Raw genomic sequence first — 20,750 nt, forward strand, 5'->3', positions numbered from 1 at the left:
AACAGAATAATGAATATTCGTATTGTTTATGCAAGGTGTGATGCTCATCTTCTTGAGAATGCACTAATTAAGCATGTCATGGTAACCCCCGAAGAAGTTATTACACGAAGTCTTGACCCTGGTTCTGCAATTGTTAGCAGAGATGGTTTAGCAAAAATAATCTATTCCCGTTTATTTAATTGGTAATATATGTTATTGTAGTTTGTTTATTATGTACTGTTACAAACATATGTGGGCAAGCTTCTCAGTTAAGGGCCTTCTTTGCGTACATAAATGAGTGATCTTTGAGCTCAGTATCTATATTCTTTTCAACAGGTTGGTCGATAAAATTAATGCATCAATCGGTCAGGACAGGAGTTCAAAGCATTTCATTGGTATTCTTGATATTTATGGTTTTGAAAGTTTCACATCTAATAGGTAATTTAATTCATCAGTCAAATTCTGTAAAGCTTGATTGAATACTGATGATGAAGCTTGATAGGTGGTTATTATTATATTTCACTTACAGTTTCGAACAATTCTGCATCAATTATACCAATGAAAAATTGCAGCAACATTTTAATCAGGTCTGCTTGAAGATCTTGCATCATCCTCAGATACTTTAGTTAAAAGCTATTCACACATGATATATTCTACAGCATGTCTTCAGAATGGAGCAAGAGGAGTATACCAAGGAGGGAATTGATTGGAGCTACATAGAGTTTGTTGATAACCAAGATGTGCTTGACTTAATTGAGAAGGTATACTAATGGTTAAATTGTTTCAGGGGGAAATGTGTAAAGGAAATTGATTGATTTTGGTTTAATGATGGCTCAGTTGAGTGATTAAATGCATAAGATTGGTCTTCCTTATTGTGTTCATATTTGTTCTGGAAGAAATTATGTTTATGCTCTAATAAACAGAACTTATGTTCTTACGATCTCATTATATTTCCTCATTTATTCTTATTCCACTCAAACAATTTTCACATTGTCATCCTCATGAGAATGATATAGATTGAGACATGTGCTTTGAGGTCTCAAAATGGTCGTTATATTTGACACTTTGCAATAATTACTAACTGACTTGGATATGATTACTTACCTTTTCAATTAACCCTTTATTTTTTATTGTTAGCTTTGTTTTAGAGTATTGATTTTTTTTTAAAAAAAAAATCTTATAAGTTTAGGTCTGTGCCATCTCAAAAATCATGAAATTGCTTTCGTTCATTGGTCCACAAATTGTCCATAAGCGGTTGCTCAACATATGAGGATCTTGTAAGAACATCAATAGATAAAACGTGCAACTGAATTTTAGAGCACAGATAATTTTTCTTTAAAATAATAAAAAGTGTGTAGAGAACCTTGATCCTTTAATGGGCAACAACCATTGGAAATAGAAGAGAGCCTACGTATAAGATTATGCCTAAGTCAGCGATTTTACAATTAGGGCATTTACCTCAATCAATAATGTTGCAAAAACAAAGAGAGCTTTTATTAGTATCAACTAAAATTGTGAACTCTCTTCAACAATAACACTAAGCTCCCTTTGTTAACAACAACAACCAACCAACCAACCAACCAACCCTTTGTTAACTTCGGTGGGGCCGGGCCGGTCACCCAAAGATTAGTTGGTTCGAAGAACTAGATACCTGCCAACTAAAAAAAATGCTTTAACATTCCAAACTTTCATTCTTACTTTTATATTTACCATCCTGGAAGAAAGATGGGTATTTGCTGACCTAACCAAATGTCCGCTTGCATTCATTCATATGGGCTATTGTTGGCACAGTTGAAACCTGCACTTTCATTGTTTCTTATTATCATTTTAGTTTTTGGTAATCTTTTCTTCCTTGACATGGTCTCTTTAATTATAATAAAAGAAAACATGCAAGATGTTGATTTACCTTATTTCTTTGATGGGTTTCCCCTTGAATATTCAATGTCTAATGCTAGTGCCATGACATTTTCCTTTTACTCTAGAAACCTGGTGGCATCATTGCTCTCCTAGATGAAGCTTGGTAAGCACTTCTCTTGCATTGTTTCTCATAGCTTATGTTTTTTGCTTATACAATGAGATTCCTACAAAGAATCAACTTGATGCTGATCACTTTGCATGCATTCATTATATGTCCTTTATTACTCTCCTTATATCAGTCTTGTTAACAATACTTGATTTCTTTTACATGTATTAAACAGTATGTTCCCGAAGTCAACACATAGAACATTTGCTCAGAAGTTGTATCAGACTTTTAGAAATAACAAGAGGTTTGCTAAACCTAAGCTTTCTAGCACTGACTTTACCATTTACCATTATGCAGGCGAGGTTTGTACAAACTTTGTCAAAATTCCTACTTTACAGCTTTCTGATGGTAACTTGTTGAATTTTCTTTTATTACATCTATAGGTAATATATCAAGCCAATTATTTCTTGGACAAAAACAAAGACTATGTAGTGGCAGAGCATCTGGATTTACTCCATGCTTCTAAATGTCCCTTTGTTGCCAATTTATTTTCATCATTTCCTGAAGTCACATCAAAGGCATCCAAATTCTCTTCGATTGCGTCTCGCTTTAAAGTAATATTTCTTAGTTTCTTTCATCTATTGTGTGAATAGATGTAAGATTCCATTACTCACTTTTCATGATTGTATTGCATTATTGCTAACTTCCTTCTACAAAAATAAATTTCAGCTACAACTTCAAGCTCTGATGGATACCTTGAGTTGCACACAACCTCATTACATTAGATGCATAAAGCCAAACAATGTCCTCAAACCGTCTATCTTTGAGAACATTAATGTCACCAGCCAACTACGTTGTGGTGTAAGCTCCCAAATTTATGAAAACCATTCTAGACCACTTTGAATCTTATCTGATCTTGGCATCATTTTGTATGTTCGTTATGCTTGTTGGACATTACTATAGGGTGTTCTTGAAGCAATAAAGATAAGCTGTGCTGGATATCCAACTCGAAGAACATTTTATGAATTTCTCCTCCGGTTTGCTCTTCTTGAGCCAAATGCTTTAGAAGGACAGTAAGTCTGCTGTTAGCTTCCAGACAATTTTATTGGTGTGTTTTTAATTGTTTAATATTGCTGATATATTGTGCTGCTCGATACAACTTTTCTGGTTCTCATAATAGATATGATGAGAAGATTGCATGTAGAAAGATTCTAGATAAAATTGGAGCAAAAGATTACCAAGTAAGTCCTATGTCACTGAAATACATTATCTCTTGTTTCTGAATAGATATTTGAATCCTAAAAACTATAGGCAAATTATACAGAGAAGCTTCTGTAAGTGTTAATTTTTACACTCCAGCAAATTAAATCGATGGAGGGTGACAAAGCTAAAAAAATCTCGATTTAAATTAAAAGATATGTTTTAAATTGATTTTTATCTCTCCCTCTTTACTCAATCTCCTCTTTCCTCCCTCTCCTCTCCTCAAGCTTCCCTCTTGTTTCTCTTTGTTTTTGTTCTTAGGTTCCTCTTTCTTCCCTGAAAGCCTTCCTTGAGCTTGTGTTTGGTTTGAAGTATTTATGCATTTTCTTCTGCATCTCTCCCCCTCTTCTTAATCTTTTCTTACTCTCCCTCTCCTCAATCTTCTTCCTCGTGCCTGGCTGCCTCCCTCTTCATCCTGTCTCTATCACACTCATTCCTCACTCCCTAATCCTCCTTCCTATTCTTGAATCCTTCGTTGAGCTTTATATGTACTATCACAACAGTCACCCTCCTCTCAATCACTCCCTATTTTTTCCATCCTCCCTCACATCCTTGGCTTCATCCGTCTCCCAAGTTGACCTCCTTGCCAAATTGTAGAGGTGAGGATTTTTTATTGATGACCCATGGGAAAAGGCATGAATGTGTTGAAGAGGGAGAGAAGAAGAGAAAAGCATAGGACGAGGGAGGGAGGAAGAAGAAAATTGAGAGTAATAGGAAGGTGAGAGAGGAAGAAGAGATTCAGTAAATTAAAGGAAAATAAAAGAAAGTTAAGTACAATAACCATGTTGTTTATACTGATAAAGATGAGGTTCATGTTTGATCACCAAAGATTCAGATATAAAAAAGTTAGGATGAGTATTGATGATATATGTCGAATGAATTAAATTATATAAAAAATAATCAATTACTCATGAACTTTTTACTAATATCAATTATCAATGATGTTACTAGGATAAGCAAACTGTAAACGAAGTCTTGCAAAAAAGTGATTAGTCTTCTTTAATTTAATTAAATAACATGTTTTATTGTGCATGATTGCATATTCAAGTAAATCTAATAGTTTGAGATCCATTATGTTCTAGAAATTGGATATCAAGTGGAATTTTTCCCTATAGCTCTATGGGTAAGTTCAAATGCAATAATTTAGACATAAATATTCTAAATATATTAAATGGCCTTTTTTTTTTTTTACTCCAAGTGGGCACTCAAATGGATGTGAACAAATATCATCTATGATCTTATTTGAAGAGAAATAAAGAAACTCCTAGTGTGTTTATAGAAGACAGAATTTATATAAACCGAGTATGTATGTAGTAAATTTTAGTAAGATGTGGACTTAGTAAACACTAGAAAATAATGCAGTTAGTGTAGCACTCAAGCCAGAGCATTTGCATTAATCAGGTTTAGCTTGTTATATTAGAGCAGGCAAACCAGTAAAAACTCTAGTTCATCATCATCATCAAGCTGTAGTAGTCCCAATTATTTAGTAAGAGTCAACCTAGACGAACAAATGAGATAACAATACTATTTAATCCTGGTTTGTTCCTTTTTTTGCCAAAATTGAAAAATTACTAAAATAGACAAATGTACATTACAGTTTCTTCCAAATTGTTGATGTTCTTTCACTGCTTTAGAGTGCAGATGAAAGTTTAGAGTTGCTTAGAAGAATGTGTTTTGCTAGTTTATATATTTGTGTTCATCTTGTATCCATATACCTATCTTGCTAGTATACTGAAAAAGAACCATTAATGTAATTAAACTACCTTCTACTTCTAGTATTCTTCTGTTAAGGTTGCATCTTGTTTGCCTTGGCAGCTAGGCAAGACTAAGGTATTTCTAAGAGCTGGTCTGATGGCTCAATTGGACGCTCGAAGAGCAGCAATACTAGGAGGAGCTGCCACAACTATTCAGAGGAAAATTCGTACATACATCACCCGTAGAGCATTCATTGTACTAAGACATAGATCTATTTTTCTGCAATCACTCTGGAGAGGTGCAATCCCAACTTTTATTTAACTTGAATATAATTCACTATTCTCCCTCTCTGTTAGTTATGTCATGACCCATTTGGTAATCTAGAACAAATGTCCTGCTAGTATTGGCACGTATCCTCATTCCAAGCATGCTTCTATTTGGTAAATTAATGTCCTGTTATTTTCCCACCTAGTGGGATAAGACTTGGTTGTTATTGTATATATAAAATTCAGTCCCCTTTGTTATTTCTTGCAAAACTGTTTCTTTAATGATACCAGGGATTGTAGGTTTATATACTGCTTAGGATTGATCCTTAATTTGAGAAAAGTAGTGTCGAATTAAGAAGTAATATTTGAGACCAGTTCAGTTGGTAATGGAAGCATGCTTGGAAGTGTCATGTTAAGCCATGTTGTGTATACATCTGAACCCCTTTCAAATGTTTAGAACTGTGTCTTCAACTATGGGGAGAAGGTTCAAATTTTTTTTTAAGCATTGGTTTTAATCCTCAACCAGAGCAATATGGTGTTAATGCCATGTTGAGCATGCTTGTGCATGGGTAACTGAGGCAAAATGAGGAACGAATTGGGGAGGAGAAAGAGAACAAGAGGAAGAAGATCCAGAGGTGGAAAAGGGGAGAAGATGAAAGAATCACATTTGCATGGTATCTTGACACTTGCCTCGGACAGTCTCTAGAGGCAAAACAATAAAAGATGTTAGCGATGAAAATAGAATGCAATAATATGCCACATGCAATTGTAGGAAGATGAAAAATAATAAAAGATAAAGTTAGCAAAGTAAATGTATGTGGTATGATATTTTTAAGCTACATTGGGAAATTTTTGTATCACAGTTTTAATGCTTTATAGCAAGTTTGAGCATGTGGCTTTTTAGATTTTCCCTACTATCCCTAAAAGAGGTACTTTGTGTATGCTTAGCATAGGTACGACTACCTCGCCAAACCACTTGCATATTGGTAATTAGTTGAGTGTTATCAGTAAACATTAGTGGCCATAACTAAGTCTGGGCTAGCAAGAGGCTGATAAACAAGTGAGTAATATTTTTAATTCTAGTTAGCATTCAAGATGTGAATGTGGATAAAATGGCCATAACAATAGTAAAAACAATGGCACATCACGAGCATGATAATGAGTAAGCAATTTTCAGCATGTGGGGCATGATTATAGTATAATACTAGACAATAGGAAATTTTAAGCAAGTGATAAGTAAGAAATGAGTCATATCCAGTATGATGCATATGATAAAAGAAATAACATATGAGTCCATGGTTAATAAAATAATCAAGTAGATAAGAGTAAATAATAAATAAGGTGTAAAGGTATTTCCTTTGATTTACCCTTTAATGGTCTTTTTCAATAGCAAAATTAGGAACCTGGCCCGTTTAGTCGTAGTAGCTCATAATATCTTACTAAACACACAATATCTTCCATCAATATCTTCCATCAGCAAGGGAAGGCCTCTAACTTTGTTGTTCATTTATAGATAACATTTATTTAGAATAGAACATAGCAAGAATATCTTGAAATTTCACTTTTACATTCAAAAGTTTAGCCATATGGTTTCAATAACCAATTTCCCCATAAATTATTAAATGCCACCATTGAAGGGGAGTTATTTTTAAAAGAGCAAGGAACCCTTTTTTTTTCATTTACATAAAGATACCCAAGATCAAGAGAGGACTGGACTACTTTGGCCCTATGTGGATATTAGTCTCACTTTACATCCTCCCCATCTTTGCTTGATGGAGTGATCCTGATGGCTATGATTGAAGGTGCGGCCAAGTAGGCGAGTGAGTGACGAAGAACGATGACAGCGGGCCATGCCTTTCAATTGGATGGAGAGTTTGTGAAGATGTGAATCAAGAGGGAAAAGGAAGTAGGGAGGTGGCGTGGTTGCTGTCAATTGGACAGGCAGGATGTTAGATATTGAGACTCGGGTCGTGATTCCCTTTGCTTGCATGGAGGGTGGAGATGACACCCCCTTGGTGAAGGCATCTGTTGCTGCCACTTCAGGGGGGAGCACGAGGGGTCCCTTTGATGAGTGCAGGCAACTCCTATGTTTGCAGATCAGCTCCCTCCCTCCACCCAGTTCTCCAACAGAATGATAAGTCTCATCCATGGCGATCAACATTCTATAATGTGTTTTGCAATGCTAAGGAATAAGGGTTTATGCTAATTCATACCATCAATTAAGCTACTACTGGAATAGTATGATAGTATGATACTGTGATATATTAGCCTTAGGTTGTATAAATCTTTGGAAAATTTTCTGTTTGAATCCTTGGCTTGGTCTATGCAGATATTTTCAGTTACTACTTTTCATGTTATTGGTGAATGTTCTCTTTTCTGGAGCAGGAAGGTTGGCAGCTAAGTTGTTCGAGCATATGAGAAGAGTGGCAGCAGCAGTAAAAATTCAGAAACAATTTCACTGTTACTTTGCAAGAAAATCCTATGGCAGACTACAATCTTCAGCGGTTACATTGCAGGCAGGCATAAGAGCAATGATTGCTCGTAATGCATTTGCATTCCGCAAAATTACTAAAGCTGCAATTTGTATACAGGTAAGTTATATTCCAATACGGAAAGCAGTTTATTTAACTAGAGGGCATTATTATATTTTAGTTTGTTGTAATAACTACACCTGTAGTCAGCTAACAAATGATTGTTGTGTAATCACTGTTTCACGCATCTAGAGGTCTTATTTTGAATAATTTTGTTGTTTGTAGGCTCAGTGGCGTTGTTACAGTGGGCACTCATATTACATGAATTTGCAGAAGGCAGCACTTACTTTTCAATGTGCTTGGCGGAAAAGGCTTGCCAGGAGAGTGATCAGAACTTTGAAAATGGTTTGTTTCAATTTTCTCCATCTCTGAATCTTTTTGCAGGTTAGTCATTTTTGAATTTGTACAGGCTGCAAGAGAAACAGGGGCTTTGAAAGAGGCAAAGAACAAACTTGAGAAGCAAGTGGAGGAGTTAAGTTGGCGTTTGCAGTTGGAGAAACGAGTGAGGGTAACTTCTACTTCCATCTATCATATTTGAGTTTTTTGTGAAAAGATGATGCTGATAGATATTGTCACGCTCCGGAGGCATACTTGTCCAGCGATACGGACGGTATCCCTTGTGACAATGTTAGATAACTAGTCCACGCAACTTTATAAGCACCATCACGCAAGATAATAATATTAAACTAATAATTGAAAGACATACGAAAACCACCCAAATATAACTGAATAGACTGTGTGCCGGCACAGCTTAAACCTAACAAGTACTATAATTAGAATAAAGTACCCAACAGAAACAAAATCCACACACAAAACAGTTATTGCATGTACGTGCCCGAAAAACCAAAGTGCAAGCAAAATATAAAACGAATAACGTGGAAAACTCTCGATGTGACATTGGACTAGTGGATAGGATCTCCAAGCAACTCCATGTATCCTCTATCTATTACCTGAGGAAGAAAGAAAACAAATGGGGTAGTAAGTCTAAATGACATAGTGGATAATAAAAGATAGATAGTGCATGAACTAAGTGTAAGGAGATCAAAGGTATACAGTCTCATAGGTAATATCAATATAAACAACAATAAGAACATAATAAATGCTCATACCAAAATTGATCTACCAAGTATAATATAACGAATAGTAATAAATGAGGATCTGCAACGACACTACTTGTAACCACATGAGCAACATATAACAATATATAACATGTATGGCAATGTCAAACACATGTAACATCCATATCTCAAACATATGCAACAAATCACAAGCATATGCAATAAGTATCTCCATCATATGAAACATACATCACATGCATATGTATAGTCACTCCTACACATCACTCCAGCTACCACTACATTTATGTGATCGAATGGGCAAGACTATGACAACTGTACACAACTCTAGCTATCACTACATCTAAGTGGTTGGTGGGATAATATGCAAAGTAGCTATCTAGCTATATACCAAGGAGGTACCTGTCTGCATGCAACTCCGCTACCACTACCCCGAGTGGTCGAGTAGGCACGACATGACAAGCTGCATGCAATTCTAGCTACCATTATCCTGAGTGGCTGAGTGGCAGATAATATGATTGACGACTCTCTCAACTATAAGGGAGACACGGTCGACAGCATGCATATAATACAGTGATGAACAAAATGTAAATAATTATAACTACAGATATAATTATCACTATGCGACAGTTATATAGGTATATCTAGAAGTATAAACTATAAACAATGTATATATAGAAACTAATAAGTGTTTACTAAACAACATAAATAGACAAAGAGAAACCACCTAAGGTATACACTATACACGTGTGTACAACTACAAATTATGAATAGTAAGAGAATAACCACCTATAGTACATATCATACATGTGTGTATAACCAAGGTTTAAAATTTCGACCCGTGCCGAGGTTTCGGTCCCAGACCGGAACGATACGATTTCGGTATCGTATCGTGCCGTGCCGATACAGTTTTGGTATTTTTTTAAATTTATATATATATAGTAATTATTAGATAAATATATTTATTGTGTATAATTTAAAAATAAGTTATATATTAATTTTATATAAGTTCTCCATTATTAAACAACTTAATATTGTTATGAAAAATAATTAAATATAGTTTTGTAAAAAAAAACAATTAATGTATAAATAACTCTAATTAAAATTGATACATCATAATATAATATGTTAAATGGAAGCAATGATTCTTGTAATATTTTACTTAGATAACCTTTATAGTTCTCCAATGTCCAGATTAAATAATCATAATTATATAAATTAATACAAAATACTATTTTATATATAATAATCATATAAATTAACTATTTGTTTAAAATAGTAAAAAACAATTTCAAAATATTATTTAATAAAATTTATTATTATTTTTAAAAAAAATTAAATATATATTTTTATATTTTATTAGGATAATTTAATTAGGGTTTATAAAAGCCTCTTTAAAATATCACAATTAAGTGGGAATGGGAATTGTTTGATTTATTTAAATTGCAAAATTAATTTTGCACAGTAACCCCGAAATCGCGACTCACCCGCGATGCGCGACGCCGCGACCCATCCGACGCCCCGCGGACACCTCCGATGGCGCCGGAGGCATCCGACGACACCTTCGGCGGCACCGGAGGCGTCCGGCGACACTTCCGGCCGTGACGCTTTCGGCGCTTCCAGAAACGTAGCGTCGCGATGCCTCCGTCGCCCCCTACGCGTTTGGCGCCCCGTGATGCTTCCGGCGGCACGGGAAGATTTTAGCGACGCTGCCGCGCGACGACGAGCAACTCACAACGCGACGAAATCTTCCCTGGTTCGGTGTCGGTTTCGGTGCGCGGGCGGAACGGTAAGTTTCGCCCGTTCCGCCCAGCACGGAACGAAATTTTAAACTATGTGTATAACTACAAAATATGAATAGCTAAAGAATAACCACAAATAGTACACACCATACACGTGTGTACAACTACGAAATATGCATAGCCAAAGATGAGACTGTATGGATATCAAGTAGATCTTTCTAAGATCAAGTACATAACTATCAAACTCAAGCTAAATAAGAATAGAGTCAAGGAAATAAACTGCCTATCTAACTATACTCATGCACTAAGGTCAATATACTAATGAAGTCAAGGAAAGAAAATACCTGCCTTTATCTATAGATCGTTTTAACCATCTTCAAGTCAACCGTCTGCCTCGAGCTCAAAATCCTACAACATAGAACACAAATAATAACTAATTCTATCATAAGTCAAATAATCAACCCTAATCCTAAACCGATTAGGAAACCTTAATTGAATTATCCTAATCATTCCACAATTCCTTCACATCCTGAGCTAAATTTCTCATAAGGTATTTAATAAACAAAACTTAGGAAGTGTGGGAGTTTCGTTACCCTATGACTTCTCCAGTGGCGCAGTGGGACACGACAGGCAGCGGAGGGTCGGCGGCAATGACTCAACGGACGAAGCAATGACCGACGAGGTAGGGAGTTCCATCTACTGTCACGCGCACAACAGCGACTATGACAAAACGGGGCAGCAACAAGAGTCGTAGAGTCGCAGTTGTTGCACTAGGCTCATCGGCGTGAGATGGTGGCGGATCGACACTCCGATAGCTTCTCAGCCCTCCGGTGGCAACCCACAGCAGTCGACCGTGACTCTGACCTCATGCGAAGGGCGGCGTCGGCTTGGGGAGGAAAGGAGAGGGGCAATCGAGACAGCGGCTTGGGTCGGGGAGAAGAAGAGAAGGGATCGGGAGAATAGGGTTAGGAAACCTAGGTTTTGATATTTATATCTTAGGTTAATTAATTATATATAACCTTATGTTAATTAAATCAATCAACTCTCATTTAAGTGATATTCTAAGCAGACTTTCTCTAAGCCTAATAGATTTATCCCCTTAAACATGTCATACGAATTCAGTTTAAATCTTGAAAAATTCCTAAAAATTTCCAAAAAAAAATCTACAAGATAATTTCTTAATTAAAACTTATTATTTAATTGTCATATCTTACATTCTCTCTCACTAATAAAAATTTGATCTATAAATTTCCTACTTAAGTGTGATAAGTAACCAATAGCATGTTCAAGTACTGAAGAAACTACACGCACCTTAAGTAAACAGGTGTGGATAACGAGTTTGAATCTTTTCTTCAAGCTCTCAGGTTGCTTCCTCATCAGTATGATGTTGCCATCCAACTTTGATGAGTCGGATTGTTTTGTTTCACGATTGGTGCTCCTTGTGATCTAGGATTCACACGGGAACTTCTTCATAGGTTGCATTTGGCTGGAGTGAGATCAACACATCTTCCCGAATATGAGTAGGATACGGTACATACTTCCTCATCATGGACACATGGAACACATTATGCACACCAGTAAGGGTCGGTGGTAGCGCCAACCAATAAGTTACCTCACCAATCTTCTCCATTATTTGAAAGGGTCCAATGTAGCTAGGAGCCAACTTAGCTTTCAATCCAAATCTCTTAACCCCTTTAGTGGGAGAAACACACAAAAACACATGGTCTTCCATTGGAAATTCCAAGGTCTCCGTCTCCGATCTACATAACTCTTTTGTCGATCTTGGACTTTCGACATTCTTCGTATGATGGTGTGTACTAACTCTGCGTCATACTAAACTATGGTCCAAGAATCTGCTGTTCTCCAACTTCTTTCCATAAGGTAGGGGATCGACATGCTCTGCCATATAAAGCCTCATAAGGTGCCATTTGAATAGCAGAATGATAACCTGTTATTGTTATAGGCAAATTCCATCAAGTGTAAATGATCTTCCCAACTACCTTTAAAATCCATTACGCATGCTCTCAGCAGATCCTCCAGTGTCTATATAGTACGCTCTAATTGTCCATTTGTTTGCGGATGAGAAGTTGTATTCAAACGGAGCTTTGTACCGAAGGTTTAAAATCTCGACCCGGAACGATGCGGTTTCGGTATCGTATTGTGTCGTGCCAATACAGTTTTGGTATTTTTTTTATTTATATATAGAAATTATTAGATAAATATATTTATTGTTTATAATTTAAAAATAAATTGTATGTTGATTTTATATAAGTTCTCTATTATTAAATAACTTAATAGTGTTAGAAAAAATAATTAAATATAGTTTTTTTAAGAAAATTGATCTATCAATAATTCAAATTAAACAATCATAATTATATAAATTAATACAAAATACTATTTTATATATAATAATTATATAAATTGAATATTTATTTATTTATTTAATAATTTAAATAATATATTTAAAATAGTAAGAAAAAAATTAGAATATCAATTAAACATTAAAATAGTAAAAAAAATATAAAATAATTTTTTTAAAAATATCAGAATATAAATTTAATTTATTAGATTTTTTATAATTTTTTTTAAAAAAATTTTAGAATTTTTTTAATTTTTTAGAATTTTTAAATAAAATTTAAAACATTATAAACAATTTCATAATATTATTTAATAAAATTTAAATATTTTTTATATTTTATTAGGATAATTTAATTAGGGTTAATAAAAGATTCTTTCAAATATCACACTTCCTTAGGAATTGTTTAATTTATTTAAATTAGAATATGAATTTTGTACAGTAAACCCAGCAACGCTCGCTTTTGATGCCCGTGCCCGCCTCCGATGCGATGCCTGTGGACGCCGCTGACGGCGGCGGAGGAGTCCGGTGACTCCTCTAGCGGCACCAGAAGCATCTGGCGACGCTTCTGGCGGCGCCGGAGGCGTCCCGCGATGCTTTTGGCTCCGCTAGAAGTAACGCAGCGCGCTCGCGATGCCTCCGACAGCTCCGGAGGTGTCACGCGACGCTTTCGGCTCCGCCAAAAATGTCGAGACATGTGCGCGTGATGTGCCGGTTTCGCCTCCGCGACGGAACGGTAAAAACCGTCCTTGTCAGGCGTCACGAAATGACATTTCATTCGCGGTCTGTATCCATTGCCTCTTGGAGACTCTGCCAGAACCGTGAGGTAAATCGCGTATCTCTATCCGATATGATACTCAGAGGTATACCATGAAGTCTGGTAATCTCTCTGTAGTATAACTTTGCTAGGCAATCCAACAGGTCCATCCTACAGATCGATAAAAAGTGAGTAGATTTAGTTGATCAATGACTACCCAAATTGCATCATGCCCCTTCTGTGTTCTGGTAACCCCACAACAAAGTCCATCGTAATATGCTCCCATTTCCATTCTCGTATTTGAATCTTCTAAAGTAATCCTTCTGGTCTCTGATGTTCAGCCTTCACTTGCTGATATACTAGACATTGAGCTATGAAATCCGCAATATCTTTCTTCATGTCATTCCACAAATAGAAGTGTTTCAAGTTTTTATGCATCCGGGTACCATCTAGATGTATGGTAAATCTAGATCGATGCGCTTGCTGAAGTAGGTTCTCTTTGACGAGGTGTATTTCAAAAACACACAATCTTTCTTGAAAATATAGGATTCCGTTCTCATCACATGAAAATCCATGGATACTAAAATCCCCCGCTCTTTCTATCCCTATTCTACCAACCCCATCTGTATGAACCCCTGCACCAAATTTGTAATTGCTACTAAGTGACTAGCCAGAACCCTTTGAGATTTTCTACTCAAAGCATCTGTTATAGCATTGGCTTTTCCTAGATGGTAGTTAATAGTGCAGTCATAATCCTGTTAGAGTGTATACTAAAAGCCTAGCTTTTTGTAAACATTTATTTTGAAATAAAGAATCACATTGGTCTACATTCATATGCTAAGTGTAGTTGTTCAATTAATTTATATTATAGATAACATGGTGTGTGGTGTCACATACAGAAGATCACGTTATCAATTCCTTATAAATTATAAACAGAAGCTCACGACTAAGATGGAAAGGAACAAACCATTAGAATAGTCGTAGTGTAATTTGGTATTAGTTTATCTTAACTATAAAATTACACTAGTACACTCTGAGTGTATTGAGCAGGACCATTTAAGGTAAGTTCTTTTTATACTGCCTGCATAAAAGAACAAGATCTTTGTTATTATGGAAGTGTGTGCTCTTAATCATGATATAATAATAAGCATATATACTCAATATTCATTTCTTTAATTTATCAAAGGGTGTGATTTAGTTCGATAAATCAATAAGCCCGATAAGTTGGGAAATGATATTATTTATATGGTGTGTTGTTGATTATAGAATGAAACTGTGTCTTAGTAATCTAGGTTGATAATGTCTCCAAGAGGAGCTCATAAGGATTGTCATGTAAACCCTGCAGGTGGACTTAGTCCGACATGACGATAAGGTTGAGTGGTACTACTCTTGGAGCTAGATATTAATTAAGTGAGTTGTTAGTAACTCATTTAATTAGTGGACATTCGATATCTTAAACACAGGGAGATTAACACACTCATGATAAGAAGGAGCCCATATAGTAATATGGGATTGGTGCGGTAGTTCAATAATAACTCTTTAGTGGAATGAGATATTATTGATGAACTCGAGTTGGGTGTTCGGGGCGAACACGAGAAGCTCAAGTTCATCGGGAGACCAAAACCAATTCCTCCTCTCGGTCCCTATCGTAACCTCTTATTTATAAAGTGTCGTACCCACCCATACCCACCTTCTTACCCCCCTTAAGGTGGTCGGCCAAGCCTAGCTTGGAGCCCAAGCTAGGGCCGGCCAAACCAAGGTGAGATGGTTTAAAGAGGTGGCCAGCCCTAGCTTGAACCCAAGCTTAGTGTGGCCGACCACAATAAATTAAAAGGATTTTATTTTTTAAGATCTTTCTTATGTGGAAGCCATGGTTTTAAAAGAGAGTTTAAATTTAAATCTTTCCTTTTATAGTTTTCTACAAAAGATTAAGAGAAAGGTTTGATATCTTTCCTTATTTGTAGTTAAAAGGGAGATTTTAATTTTTGATAAAACTTTCCTTTTTTGTAACCATCCTCATGATTTTAAAAGAGAGTTTTAAAATTATAAATCTTTCCTTTTATAGTTTTCTACAAAAGATTAAGAGAAAGATTTGATATCTTTCCTTATTTGTAGTTAAAAGGAAGATTTTAATTTTAGAGAAAACTTTCCTTTTTGTAAATCATCCACATGTTTTAATAGAGAGATTTTAATTTATAAAAGTTTCCTTTTATAACCAACCATGAAGGGAATTTTTTAAAGAGAAATTTTTATTTTAAAAATTTCTGGAAACAAATTAGGAAGTTTTAATTTTTGTTTAAAACTTTCCTTGTATGGAGGATGTTGAGGTGGCCGACCAAATAGAAACAAGAAAGAAAATTTTAATTAAATTTTCCTTTCATTGGCAAAGAGGATAAGGAAGGTTTTATGTAAATTTTCCTTATTTGCCAAGGACCAAGGAATATAAAAGAGAGGGTAGAGGTGCCTCACCTTAGAATAATCTATCATCTATTCCTCTCTTTTTCTTCCTTGGTGTGGCCGACCCTCTCCCTTCCCTTCTCTTCTTCTTGTGGCCGAACCTCATCTTCTCTTGGAGTTCTTGTGGTGGCCGGATCTTGCTTGGAGAAGAAGGAGAGAAAGGAGGCTTTGTTTCTAGCATCTCTTAGAGCTTGGTGGTGGTGGCCGAACCTCATCTTCTCTTGGAGTTCTTGTGGTGGCCGAAACTTGCTTGGAGAAGAAGGAAGCTTGGGTGGATTCTCGTCTCGGTAGATCGTCGCCCACACGACATCCGAGATAGGAAGAGGAATACGGCAGAAGATCGTGAGGTCTATAAGCTATAAAAGGTATAACTAGTTATTAGTTTCCGCATCATAACTAGTTCATCCTTTTATTTAGATCTTGAAATACCAAACACAAGAGACTAATGAATCTAGGTAATCGAATTTATGTTTTCCAATTTTGTATTTCTTTTGTTTTTCGAACTTGTGATTCGATTGTTCTTTTTGGTTAAACTTAGGGTTATTATAAGGAAATTAAATATTAAATTTCGTTGAAAGACTTTGTCTAGGAAGTGGTAGATGCTCCCATACCCAAGAAAGCCTAGTGCCTCGTCATGTTTAACCTGGAAGCCAATATCTGAAATTAATATTTAATTGAATTTGTAACATAGGTGGATTTGGATTAATAATGTTAAGTATCATTTGCGATCCAAATCTAAACCACTAAGAACAGATAAGTTGAATTTGAAATCAATAATGTTAAGTTCTGTTTGTGATTCCAAATTTAATTTCTAAAGAACACAACAGGTTGTTAGGAATGATTCAGGACTCGTACAAAATTTTTGTACAGAGAAACCGGTACGATATTCCCAATAGCAACCAACAAATCCTTCAAAAATTTCATCCATCTTTTTTGCCTAAGGTTCAATTCCTTCTGAGTAAACAAATATTTAAGGCTCTTGTGGTATGTGAAAATCTTGAAAGTGATTTCATACAAATAGCGCCTCCATATTTTTAGAGCAAAAATGATGGATGCTAACTCTAAATCATGAACAGGATAATTGTTCTCATGATCCTTCAGTTGACGAGAAGCATATGATATTACCTGTTGCATCTAAACTGCACATAACCCCTAGAACGATGCATTTGTGTAGAGCACAGACCCATCTTTACTAGAGGGAAGCACTAAGACTGGTGCAGCTAATAGTTTTTGTTTAAGATCCTGAAAATTTACCTCGTAAGCCTATGTCCAGGTAAATTTCATTTCTTTTCTGGTCAGAGTCAACGACATAACAATGCCGGAAAACCTCTCTACAAATCTTCGGTAATATCCAGTCAATCCCAGGAAACTTCGAACTTCTTAACGGGTACCGCCTCTATTTTATGAGAATCCACAGATATACCTCTACTAGAAATAATATGTCTGAGAAATCCCACTGAGGACCACCAAAATGCGCATTTACCGAATTTCGCATAGAAATGTTCTCGTCGAAGAGTCTCCAGAACTATGTGAAGATGTTGTTCGTGTTCCTTCACAGACCAGGATATATCAAAATATCGTCAATGAAGATAATGAAATTGATCTCTAGGAATACTCGATTTATCAAGTCCATGGAAATAGTCGGAGCATTAGTAAACCCAAATGGCATTACCAAAAACTTATAATGTCCGTACCGAGTTCGAAAAGTTGTCTTCTGTACATCGACATCCCTTCTAAGTTGATGATAGCATGAGCGTAAATTAATCTTAGAGTATACACAGGTATTCCTTTATTCATGGCAGAGGGTATTTGTTTTTGGTGATTGTATTCAGTTGTCGATAGTCTATACATAATCTTAGTGATCCATCCTTCTTTTTGACAAAAAGTACTGGAGCTCCCTACGGGGAAACGCTAGGACAAATAAATCCTCTATCTAACAATTTTTGTAGTTGTATCTTTAGCTCTTCTAATTCCTTTGGTGTCATGTGGTCTGGGACCTTGATACCGGTGTTGTACTCGGAATCATCTCAATTGCAAATTCTACTTGCCTCTTTAGGGGCAAGCCAGGAGTTCTTCTGGAAACACGTTTGGATATTCTCAAACTATATGAATGTCCGAGAGTTGTGAAGCACCATCCTCACCGGTCTTCATCAACGATAATAAGTATCATAACCATGGGATAATAGTCTCAGAACTTGTGATAATAAGTATCCCTGACAACCATGGGATAATAGTGGTTGTGCTTGTAGTGATGAAATAAGAGAAATCTCATCATCCTTGGTCCTAGCAAATTCCCAAGAGGGTTGGTTCGAAGGTCGAAAGGTGACTACTCTCGCTCGGCAATTGACTGTAGCATGGTAAGTGGCCAACCAATCCATGCCTAGGATGATGTCAAATTCCACCATTTCAAGCACTTGAAGATCCACCATGAGTGTATGACTACCGAAGTCCAAAGGATATCCCATGACTTCTTGATTGATGGTCAGTGCTTCTCCATACGGTAGAGATACAGCTAATTCACGCCATCCGAGTATAGGAATTCTACGAATTTGATCCAAAAACACTTGAGATATAAATGAATGTGAACTACCAGTATCTATTACTAAATCTGCTAGAATAAATTGAAATAATACCCCGAAAGACCAATCCCTCGGCCCGTTGTGCCTCCTCTCGAGTAACTGCATAGACTCGTCCAACCTCTGAGTTCGACGGTGGCTTTTTTGGAACGGGTTAATGTTGGATCGGAGGAATAGTAATCGACTGTTGAGACTGATGCTGGGGCCAAGGTGGAGGTGGTAAGTACTGCTGTGCTCAATATGTCTGATAGAAAGAGGTTGTTGCGGGGTACTCTATAGTCGGAGGAGGTATCATTGTGTGCTCCTGACCCTGGATATAGTATACCTACACATGTGGAGGTAACAATTGCTGTTGTCATGAAGAGTTCTGAGTCCTCTGTGATCCTCTCTATGGTTGAGATGGTGTGGGTCGACCCCCTTGAGGGTAACATCAGTAGTCTCCAATTGTGCCTTCAAGGTACAATCTCAGCATATATGCCCTAGGAGTTTATAATAGAAGCATATAGCCTAGTCCAGAGGGCCATTTGGTTTGGCATGACTTCTAGAACCACATTGTAGACATTTGTTCATACCAATGTCATTTTTTCGATTTGCTGATGGAAACGAGAAGATCTTGCTGACGATCGTCCCGACTTCTGTGGTCGAGAAGACTCTCCAGTAATATCTCGTGAGCCTTGGTTCCTGTTTCTCTTTTTGTTGCGCAACCTGATGCTTCTGATTTAGAGGTCCATTTTGTGATGTCTGCTTATTATTTCCCTTCTCTTGAAACACCTATTGTTGAGTCATTTGTATAAATGAGGCTCGATCTAGCGCTTCACGAGTTGGCTAAATTTTGCATTGTACTCCATCACAATACGATCACCCTTTTTGAGTTTCAAGAATTCCCGAGGACGAGCCATACAAAATGAAGAAGGAAAGTATTGCCTCTCAAAGGCATCTCGAAATAAAGACCAAGTGATGTGTTGTTCCCCAAAAATTGTCTTCTACATTTTCCACCAAATAACAGCCTGATCCCGTAGCTGGTATGTAGCTAGTTCAACCTTTTCTGTGTCAGTACAAGTCATGTACTCAAATGTGCCTTCCAAGTTATCTAACTATACACGAGCAACCCAAGAGTCAGAATCTTCATGAAACAGTGTAAGTCGATCCTTCACTAACCGAGCCAACAATGGTATGCAGGCTTTATCCTTTACCCAGCTGGTAGTAGCAGGGGTTGGTATCGTTGATGGTATTCCCTAAGACTGTAACCCATGATCTCCAGTAGTGGTTTGATGGACCTGACCTCTACTTCCTAACTCAGCATCAGTCGGAACTCCAGAGAAGTTCACCTCTCTGGAAATAGGTTTAAGTCTCATCAACTCAACAGGTCGTTTCCATGGTCAACCCGAACCATGGTCGTGAACAGTGGCTGACCCACCACGTGGCATTCCTGTTATAGACAACTAGATAAGTACTAACAGAAGTATAGATAAACAATTATACGACCTTACTATAGCTCGTAGATGCCATGTCACTGCCTGATCTCAAAATTCAAAAAGTCATCTCGAGAAAACAAGCCACGAAATCTAAAACACAAAAATAGGCTTCGCAACCTATAACTGATACTATAAATTGTCATGTCTCATAAATATACTTGTCTGACGATATAGATGGTATCCCTTGTGACAATGTTCGATACGACATGATAACTAGTCCACAGCTTTATAAGCACAATCACGCAAGCTAATAATATTAAACTTACAACTGAAAAGACATATGAAAACCACCCAAACATAACTGAATAAACTGCGTGTCAGCACGGTTTAAACTAACAAGTACCATAATCATAATAAAGTACCCAACTGAAACAAAATCATTGCACAAGACAGTTATTACATGTACGTGTCCGGAAAACCAAAGTGTAAGCAAAATGTAAAACGAATAACGTGGAAAACTCTTGATGTGACATGGGACTAGCAGATATGATCTCCAACCAACTCCACATATCCTTTATCTACTACTTGAGGAAGAAAGAAAACAAATGGGGTAGTTAGTTCAAATGACTCAGCAAATAATAAAAGATAGATAGTGCATGAACTAAGTGTAAGGAGAT

The 20,750-nt window shown here is 36.6% G+C and overlaps 1 protein-coding gene across 1 annotated transcript in view; it reads left to right on the top strand.

The window, feature by feature from the left end:
• LOC122004428 (myosin-17-like) overlaps positions 1–20,750 on the top strand; it is a 32,930-nt gene that overhangs the window by 1,608 nt on the left and 10,572 nt on the right. The window contains exons 8-21 of the mRNA XM_042559318.1: positions 36–182; positions 316–417; positions 509–566; positions 639–740; positions 1,962–1,999; positions 2,178–2,304; positions 2,386–2,556; positions 2,672–2,803; positions 2,906–3,015; positions 3,123–3,183; positions 5,018–5,195; positions 7,549–7,754; positions 7,920–8,039; positions 8,104–8,202. Of these exons, the coding sequence (XP_042415252.1) occupies positions 36–182; positions 316–417; positions 509–566; positions 639–740; positions 1,962–1,999; positions 2,178–2,304; positions 2,386–2,556; positions 2,672–2,803; positions 2,906–3,015; positions 3,123–3,183; positions 5,018–5,195; positions 7,549–7,754; positions 7,920–8,039; positions 8,104–8,202 (1,651 nt within the window). The remainder of the gene's footprint in view (positions 1–35; positions 183–315; positions 418–508; positions 567–638; positions 741–1,961; positions 2,000–2,177; positions 2,305–2,385; positions 2,557–2,671; positions 2,804–2,905; positions 3,016–3,122; positions 3,184–5,017; positions 5,196–7,548; positions 7,755–7,919; positions 8,040–8,103; positions 8,203–20,750) is intronic.

Source organism: Zingiber officinale, chromosome 7B (genome assembly GCF_018446385.1).
Source record: "Zingiber officinale cultivar Zhangliang chromosome 7B, Zo_v1.1, whole genome shotgun sequence".
Taxonomy (NCBI): domain Eukaryota; kingdom Viridiplantae; phylum Streptophyta; class Magnoliopsida; order Zingiberales; family Zingiberaceae; genus Zingiber; species Zingiber officinale.